Source organism: Pseudopodoces humilis, chromosome 29 (assembly GCF_049639895.1).
Source record: "Pseudopodoces humilis isolate 2021_Gansu_Grassland_sample_001 chromosome 29, ASM4963989v1, whole genome shotgun sequence".
In the NCBI taxonomy this organism is placed as follows: domain Eukaryota; kingdom Metazoa; phylum Chordata; class Aves; order Passeriformes; family Paridae; genus Pseudopodoces; species Pseudopodoces humilis.
The window spans coordinates 2,718,129-2,727,330 of record NC_142228.1 but is presented as its reverse complement, the minus strand read 5'-3'; the positions used below and the strand labels follow the sequence as shown (position 1 = coordinate 2,727,330).

The 9,202-nt window shown below is 51.1% G+C and overlaps 1 protein-coding gene across 4 annotated transcripts; it reads right to left on the bottom strand.

The window, feature by feature from the left end:
• Positions 1 to 112: 112 nt before the first annotated feature.
• Positions 113 to 8,947, bottom strand: ODAD4 (outer dynein arm docking complex subunit 4). Of its 4 annotated transcripts, XM_088067914.1 has the most exons (12): positions 8,829 to 8,941; positions 8,306 to 8,437; positions 7,887 to 8,040; positions 5,619 to 5,680; positions 4,803 to 4,959; positions 3,809 to 4,033; positions 3,283 to 3,490; positions 1,687 to 1,773; positions 1,295 to 1,491; positions 1,040 to 1,140; positions 749 to 824; positions 113 to 317 (listed from the first exon to the last, which is right to left on the bottom strand). In XM_088067914.1, the coding sequence occupies exons 1-12, from the start codon at positions 8,937 to 8,939 to the stop codon at positions 214 to 216; spliced, it is 1,614 nt and encodes a 537-aa protein (XP_087924040.1). In that variant the 5' UTR covers positions 8,940 to 8,941; the 3' UTR covers positions 113 to 213. The 4 variants fall into 4 exon arrangements, with proteins under 4 accessions (XP_087924040.1, XP_087924042.1, XP_087924041.1 ...); XM_088067913.1 differs by lacking the exon at positions 113 to 317 and having other exon boundaries at positions 618 to 824; XM_088067916.1 differs by lacking the exon at positions 5,619 to 5,680 and having other exon boundaries at positions 297 to 824; positions 8,829 to 8,947.
• Between the last annotated feature and the right edge of the window lie 255 nt (positions 8,948 to 9,202).

Sequence of the window (9,202 nt, the reverse complement as noted above, 5' to 3'; positions counted from 1 at the left end):
CGGTGCCGGGGATGCTGCCCGGGGTACGGGGAGGGGGGAGGCAGCGCTCCGAGTACGGCGGCGGCTCAGACCAGCTCCTTCCCTACTCCTGACACCACTCCAGTGCTGGGTATGACGCTTGCTCAATATTTATTTCATCTTCCCGCCTAGGCTCTACTTTTCCCCACTGCTCCCCTTTATTTCCTTGTGTTTTCCCCTTGTGTTTCCGTCTGCTTATGTACCGTTTCTGGCTTCCTCTGACGGCTTTTCATCTTCATTCCCTTCCTCTTTCACGTTCTCAGTGGTGTTTTTTATGTCTTCACTGCTGAAGAGACGATCTGGGAAAGGAAAAGAAAACAAGCCAAGTCCTAGAACTCAGCAGTTGGGCACAAGAAAGGCTCCCTCAGCCTCAGCAGGAATCTCTCACTCCCGTTTGGGTCCTGGCAGGGCAGGCGCTGGGCTGCACGGCCTGAGGGCACTGCGGGCACAGCGCCCTGCCAGGACCCCCCAGCGAACCCCAGGAGGACGGGCCAGGGCCGGGGTGTCGGTGACAGCCTGCAGGGGACACTCGGAGCACTGCCATCTCCTGCTCTCAGCTGGGCACGGCCGGACTTGGGAGCGCAGCTGAAGCAATGCTGGACTTCCACCAAGATTTTAATTCAATACTTGCAAGGAAATGTGTGCTGGGGGAATTCTAAGGTGCTGCTGGATATGCAGAACAGGAGAGTGGGGTTTTTTTTCCCATTTTTGGCTGCAGAGGTACAAGTACCTTTAAGTGAGAGAATCCCGTCTTTGTGGCTTTTGTTCAGCTCTGCAATGAAGCTTTTGCTCACATTATCCAAGGCCTGAAAGGGATGAAGTTCTTAATAAAAGCCCCAGAAATGCAACTACATACCCAACATTTTCCTGTTTTCTTTTGTTCTCTGCTATCATTATCAGATCCTTTCCTACTGTAAAACTGCATTTCTACAGCGTTCTACTGGCTGGAGTATCCCAGCAGGGATAGCAGCTACTGACAGAGGCTGCCCAGAGCTCCTCCTCCCCTCAGCAGCCCCCTTACCGCTATGATGGCATTTTGAGCAGTTTCACTGGGCACAAGCTTCGCCTTCTCCAGAGCCCTTTCAAAATTCATGATTGCAGACCGGTAGTCTTTCATTTTCACTGGAACAGACAAGGATATCAGCTGGTTTAGCCCAGAATCAGGAGTAAGAAATAATCAAGCCAATCTGAGCAGTTGCTTTGACTGTTAAATCCTAGAGATGTTTTCAGACCCGCTTCTCCACCCTGAGAGCAAAACCTGTGCCCACATCTTTACCTTGTGCCTGTGCCACCAGCACGGTGGCGTGGAGCTGCCACTCCACATCTCCCTCTTCATCTGCTGACTGCAGGGACTTCTGGCCATAATCTCGGGCTACTTCAGCTTTATCCAGCTCGAGGTAGCACCGCCCAATTTCATGGAACAGCCAGGCCTTCTCCAGGCTGGATTGGGCCAGTGGAATCTTCTCCTCCCAGCTTCAAGCAGAGTAAGACAGATATACCTTCACCAACCCTCACTGGGTACAGTTACCACACAACCACTGGTGTGATAGCAAAGGGTTCAGGTGTGAAAATGTCCCCAGGCATGGCTGCAGTGAGGACACACCACTGAAGGACCATGACCTGGGTCACTCCAACCCCCTGATGCCTTTGCTGCTGGGCTGTACATACGTGTTGATGGCCTGCTGGAACTTGCCAATTCGGGCGTACACGTGGCCGATGTTGTCCAGGGCCCGGGACACGGCATCTGTCAGAGAGCTGAGACAGGGAGACAAAGGGATTGTGGCACTGACATCGTCCTGTTCCTCACTCACTCTGGGTTTCTTCAGCCTCATGGTCCTTCTGGTGCTCCCCGTGCTCTCAGAGAAGCGATGGGAAGCAAAGGGCCCATGTTAGGTTGAAAGTCATGAAATTAAGGTTGATTTTTGATTTTATCTACAGCTGACCCCATGAAGAAATGGTTTAGGGAATCATTTCCACAGGGGAAATGGTTTAGCTTTGCCATTTATTATTATTATTATTATTATTATTAATTTGTGTGCAAATCTAGCAGTCCTTGGGAAAGTCTTTCCACTTTTCTTTGCCTGTTTCCCTCTGTGTCCCTGAAAGTCACGGATGATTTTTGTCTTCCAAAACAAAGATCCAAAAAGGTGTCTGCAGTGTGTCTGCAGGCTCCTGACACCGGCGCTGATCCCGTGCTTGGACCGAGCTTTGCTCCATGCTACAGGCAACTCCCTCTGTAATAACAGGCTCTGTAGGCTTTTATTTTTTTCTTAATTATCCTCATTCTCATCTTCAGAAGTGCCCTTGCCTACCCTTACCTTGGAGATGGAAAAGCCAATGCGAGGAGCAGATAAATGCGATGGGAGTCATGGAATCGCAGACCGGTTTGGGTGGGAAGGGACCGTAAGGCTCATCCAGTTCAAACCCCCCGCCGTCACAGAATCATTAACGCGAGTCATTAACAAGTCATTAACGAGTCATTAACAAAGTCATTAACGACTCATTAACGTCATTACCGGCTGCAGCCGCCAGAGGGCGCGGCCCGCCCGTCACCGCCGGTCCTTCCCGTTCAGAGCGGTCCCAAAGCCGGGCGTCTCCTCCTCCCCTCTCCTGTAATTCCTGCCTTTACCTGGCATCACCAGGAGAGAGGCAGCCTTTTCCTAAACCAGCATTCGTTTCCAAAAGGATTTTTGAAAATGAGAAACAACCCCTCAGTGACATTTTAAAAGCTCAGTGCACTACTGCCAAACAGAAGTCCCAAATCTCTTCAAGCCACTGTGCCATGATTTCTGCTATGCTTTGCAAACTCTTGCTAAATTTAAGACTACATTTTGCTCCACTGTGGTTCAAGAGCTATTGGATGTGTCCAGTGCAGACAGGCAAGTGCACCTGGAAGAGACCTTTATTTCAAGCCATGCTCAATGGTCTCTATGAAAAGGAGTTAAAGACAAAATGTAGCAGAAAACTGGTGCAATTTCAAGCCTGATCTTCCTGAGAAGGAAATGCTTGAGACTGGGACTTGTGTTCTTTTTCTTTACTACAGCAGAGATTTTGATGTGCCCTGTGCTGTGGATCTTTAAAAATCTGCTTCAGGCTCCTTAGTTTGAAATAGTGAAGATAAAAAGTCACCACAGAACACTTGGGCAGAGCTGAATGTGTAACCCTGTTAAACTCCCCAGGTGAGAATTGCATTACCTAATGCTAAAACACCCCCACAGAGGCACTTTCCCCTTTCTCCACCCACCTGAACTTCCCAGAACTTACTTCTGCCTGGCACAATCCAGATCCATCTTATGGCTGCGCAAAGCTGCCTCCATCTGTCCCATGGCCAACTGTGCACTCCCAATGCAGCTGTGGAGGTTCCCAATCAGTTCATTCTTGTTGGGAACTTCATTCTCAGACCACATTTGGATCTTTTTCAGCATACGCTCAGCTTTCCTGCAGCTTTCCTCAGCAGAACCTCTGGCCAGCACTGGGGACAGGGAGCAGAGTTTGACAGCGCAGTGTGACACACAGACATTGAGAAGCTGTGAGATACCCATCCCTGGAAGTGTTCCAGGCCAGCTTGGATGGGGCTTGGAGCAACCTGGGATAGTGGAAGGTGTCCCTGCCCATGGTGGAGGGTGGAACAGGATGAACTTCAAGGTCCCTTCCAACCCAAACCATCTTGGGATTCTGTGATACTCAGGAAGTGAGACCTGGTGAAGTGGCTAACCCTCAGACAAAGCTTGGGAATAGTTAGAGCTCCCCACAGCACTGGGAGGCACTCAGCTGCCGGCCAGGAACCTACACAGATCAATATCCTCCATATTCTTTGCGATGGATCTGCTAATGTCAGATGGTTTCTGTTTCTGGTCCTGCATCCGCCCCTGCCGCAGGACCTTGCGCTCGTACACCCGGGCGTAAATCGGCTTCTGCTGCTGCCAGAAGTCCCGCCGGTGGTTCAGGTAGGAGATGCCATCCAAAACCAGGTCCATGACTTTGATCCCCTGCCTTGTGCTGCTCTGCATCAAGTCTGGAAATGAGATAAGATAGAACCCAGGTGAGAATCAACGGACCTGAGCTGCAGCTCAGTGGGGAATTGATTTGGAACGTTTTTCTGTTCTGACACAGACAGTCCTGGATATTAAAGTGCCACATGCTCCTCAGAGCTGAGGTGATGGGGGAGTTAACAATGAACTGTTACCCATCCTGTGTGGTTCAGTGAGCTGAGCTGCTGTTCCAGCCTCATATCTGTAGCCTTCTCTGCTGATCAGAGCCAAGAAGGGGCCCTGTAAGTGGGGCCAGCTGTGCTGAGTACTTGTCCTCTGGGACAAATCATCTGTATGGCACATCTGTATTGACAGGGCACTTTGAACAGTGCTGTGGATCAGGTTGGCAGATGGAAACTGAGAGGGTTTTTACCTGCCTGCAAACCAGACCGCCCACATGTGTAATTAATACTGGCAACACTGTAAAACCTGTGAGCAAACCAAACCTTAATCACTTCTCCATTTCTGGGTGAAAAGTTCCCTAGAAATATGACTAAAGGAGAATCATCTTTGTGCCTTTTTCTAAAATGAGATACTTCTCCAATTCCTGCATCTTGACCTTAACAGCATTTATAACAAACCCACAGCCCATGAGCAAACACCTGCCTGTGTCCCCACCACCATGAGCACCATGTGCTACGTGAGCTCTGGTACAACTAATGAAGAGTCACAGGAATATAAAAGAAGAAAAGAAATAAAGAAGAATAAAAAAGGGATGAAAGAAAAATAGAATCTGCTGAGAAAGATAAATACCTTCATCCTTGAGCAACTTCTCCAGGTATGCCTTGTCAGCATAAAGCTCTCCCAGAAGCTGTTGCTCTGTTTTTGGACTCTGCTTCTTTGTCTGTTTTTGATCCTTTTGATCCTTTGGTTTGTTTTGCTGTTTCTGTTTGTCTTTTTTGCTCTGCAGCTAGAAAAAAAAGAAAGGCGTGCATCAGTGGGGAACACTGGAATGAGCAGAATTCTGTTTATACTCCATATAAGACAGCTTATTTTTAAAATAAAAACAAAAAAACCAGCTGTTTTGGCCATGAGCAACTGAAATTCTGCAGCCAGTTGTGCTACCTGGGGACTACAAGGGTGTTACAGAAAGGGTAAGAACTAGTTCTGACCTCTCAGAGGAACAAGACACTACTGCAATGGAGCACCCAAAAGTGAAGCAATAAAGAAAGTGTCCATTATCAAAACTGTGACCCTTAAATATCAGGTAAACCCAAAGTCAATATTGGAGCTCTCTGTGCTCTCCTCAACCTCTGGGCTGTTACTCATTAGCCTCGGATGGGTGACTGGCAACACCCCCAGATATGGACTGGAGGAGAAATTCTGAGTTTTGTTCCTACATGGTGGCTCCTCCTGCCCTTCTGCCTTCCCCTTTAAATTCTGGGTGGCTTGAGCCAGACCTGCATTAGAAGCAAGTGACAAACACTCTCAGGACAGGCTTTTAATGCTCAAGAGGCCCTTCAGCATGCCCCCTGCTCCCTGTCCCTGCAGGGACTGTCACTCCTCTGGTGCCCCTTTCAGCATTACAGCAACTCTAGAAACTTCTTCAGCAAGAGCCCCGTGCTGTACCTCTGCCTGCCTGCTCACAAAGCACAGCTCCTCCTTGCTCTCCAGCTTCAGCGAGGATGGGTCTGCAGACACAGAGGAGTCTGTGTTAGTGCTGCACAGCAGCCATGCAGGATGTTGTCAGCAAAATGCCCAGAAAGATGCCAAGCCAAAAACAATTGGTTTCAACCAAAGATTTTCTAATTCTTTCCCATGGAATGGGGGTGTTCTGGGAGCAGGGAACACAGCTCATCCTCTAGCTCCTCTTGGGATTTTAATTCACAGGGCAGCAGGGGCTCCTGTTGCAATATTCCTACAGAGAGGGTACATCCTGCATGGAAACTGGAGGAGAAGGATGCAGGTTCTTCTGGAGAATCACAGCTGGAGCATAAAATGGAAGGAAAGCTATTTTAAAGGTTTGTGCACTGATTAGGGCAAAAGGCTCATTGTGTTTTCACTTGACCCCCAGTACCACCATCTGTCTGCAGCCTTGTGGAACGGCTTTGTCTGCTCTGAGGGAAGGACAGAGCCTCCAAGGCTGCTGCAGAATTCCCTCTGGCACAGCCACGGGGCCCAGACCAGCAGCACAAGCCAGGCAGGCCATGGGAACAGGTGTTGCCATCCATCCAGGTGAAGCAGAGTCAGGGAAGCACTTTGGGGATGTAACCTGTTAATGTGTGTGCATTTCCCAACTATTCAAACATCTAGATCTATGCTGACGTGTTTCCATGCTTCCCTGCATCTCAGAGCTATTGACTGATTTAAAGTAAGAGTTTTTTAGATTTTAATCCATTCTTGTGCCTGCAGCCCAAGGGGTCCAAAGGTGGTTAGAGCTCTTGGTGTGGGATATTCAGCTGGGAAGATTTCAGCTGGAGCTCTGATGATACCTGAGCATTGTGCTAAGCTCAGGAAGCAGCAGGAATGGAGGAAAGCAAGCCAGATCTGGAAACCTTCCCTGTTTTTTAAATAACTACCCCATATGAAAGCACTGCAGGCTCTGGTGCCACTGGCACGTGTTAATCCCTGGCACTGGGGGAGGGCTGAAGTTTTGAAATCCTGTGAGAGGGAGGCCCTGGCCTAGCTGGGAATCTGTGTGGGGTGTGAGTGGGGCGTGCACTGGGCAGGGACAGGCTCTGGGATCCACCGGAGCGGCTCCAACCCACCCTGCAGGTTTGGCAGCCCCAGAGGAGCCCGGCACGGGTGTTCCACTCACGTGTCAGAGGTGGCAGCCCCAGGCGAGCTGTGTCTGTGCCCCACAGTGGGGCATATCCTGTCTGTGTCTGCTGGCAGGGCTGAGAGAAAAACTAAGGGAAAAGGGATGAGTTTTCTGTTTGTTTTGAACCCCACGAGGTCCTTGGCCTTTCCTGTCTCTACAGGACCCACTCGGTGATCTGAGCCAGGAACGGTGAAAGCAGAGCTCGTTAAAGAGTCAACAGTTTCACTGCTCTTTTGCAATGAAAACTGGAGGAGAGTCAGGATTTCAGGAGGCCAGTCTGAGGTAGCATGGCACATTTCATTCCAAGCTTTGAATACAGGGATAAAGGTCTCAAAATGGATTGTCATTACAATCTCTGTTTGAAGTAGATCACAGAATCATGGAATCCCAGAGTGGTTTAGATTGGAAGGGACTTCAGAGCTCATCCAGTTCCAACTCCTGGAATTCCACCTCCCATAGGCAGGGACACTTTCCACTACCTCAGGGTGCTCCAAGCCCCATCCAACCTGGCCTTGGGCACTTCCAGGGATCCAGGGGAAGCCACAGCTTCTCTGGGCAACTGTGCCAGGGCCTGCCCACCCTCACAGGGAAGAATTTCTTCCCAATATCCCATCCAACCCTGCCCTCTGTCAGTGGGAAGCCATGCCCCCTTGTCCTGGCACTCCAGGCCCTTGTAAATTGTGTCTCAAACTCTCTCATCAGCTCCTCTCATGTACTGGGAGGCCACAAGCAGGTCACTGATGAGATGAGCTGCTCTGGTCTGTATTCTCTGGAAAGTCTTCATGACGATTTTGAAAACTGGAGTGTCAGGATTTACCTACAGAACTAAAGGGATCAGACACTGTGTATAAACAGTTCAGGGGAGAAGAAAAGAATGAAAGAAAAAAAGAGCAGGGTTGGCTCTTTGTGGTGCTTCCTGGTGCTTCTGGATTTATCAGCCACAAATAACACAGACCCAGAAAGCAGAGAGGCTCTGGTGTGGGGCTCTTGGGTCACTTGCAGAGCTGATTTGCCATCTGCTGTGCCCTGAACAGCATTGTCCAGGCTCATGGGGGCCAGAAAGTGACACTTCTTACTTCCAATGCAGTTGACAATCGCCTCCTCGGCCTTGTTGATGCCCAGTTGGAACTTGTGCATATCTGGGCGGAGCCTTTGGCCTCGGTGGTAAAACACCAGCGCGAACTCAAAGTCACCCATGGTGTACAGTGCCTCTGCTTTTTGGTAAAGCCCCTAAAACGACATTTGGGGGAAGAAATTAATAAAATCAGGGAAAACTTTAACTCCTGTCAGGCATACATGAGAGCCCAGGGCTGTAATAACTTGCATATATTTAACCCCAAACCTGGAGGTGCCTGAGCACCTCAACAGCTCTGAGAGCAGCAGCAGTCTCAGGAGTGTTTGGAGCGAGCTCTTTCCTCACAGCTCTGCCTCGGACCCTGCAGGGTCTCACAGATCCAGACAAGCTTGGTCACCCCCTCCTGTTTCAGCTGGTTACCTCTGGGAATGTTTTGTCAATTTGAAGAGAGGCTTCAGCATCCTTCAAGGAGTTTTCTGTGTCTCCAAGTTTCAGAAAACACTTGGAGCGGGTGATGAGGCAGTGCTTGTCTCCTGCTCTCAGCTTCAGTGCCTGGAACCACAGACATGGACACAACACCAGTGCTGGACACGTCACCACACACAGATGTCACCTGTGCTGGCTCAACACCACAAATACACAAGTGCAGGTATTTGATGCCACAGTTCCCACATGGATCTTGATGATGGATGAGGATAAAACTGCAAGTATTTTACTGAAAATAGTATTCTCTTGTTTTTCACCGGTTCTCTGCGTTGCAGGCGCTGCACTGTCCCTGAACTGCCCTATCTGGGGACAGGTCCCTCCGTGCCTCCCCCTCTTGCCGTGGGTCCCCCCGGTGCCTCTTCCCCCGCCTGAACCGAACCGCGCCCCACCGCGGGGGCCCCCCCGAGGCCCCTCCCGCCGGGGGCAGGCCGGTGCCCTCGGGCCGCGGCGCCCTCACGTCATTGAAGCAACCCAGAGCCTTGTCGTGCCGGCCGCGCCGGCTCAGGGTTGTCCCCTCCGTCATGAGACTCCCGAAGGTGACGACGGGCAAGGACTCATCGTCCGCCATGGCTGCGCCGCGGCGCCGTTGCCAAGCAACGGCTACACAGCAACACCTGCTTCCGGTGAGCTGCCCCGCCCCGGAAGTGACGAAACGCGCGCCCGGCCCCCGCGCCCACGTGGGGTACCGGTGTCACGGGCGGCCCCGGTCGGCTCCCGGTTGCGGCCCGGCGGGTGCTCGCCGTGCCTCTGAGCCGACCCCACTCCGTACCCGTGGGGTTCTGTTCGTCCACCTGCGTTCCCGGAGCCCTGCCCGGCCGGGACGGGCGGGAG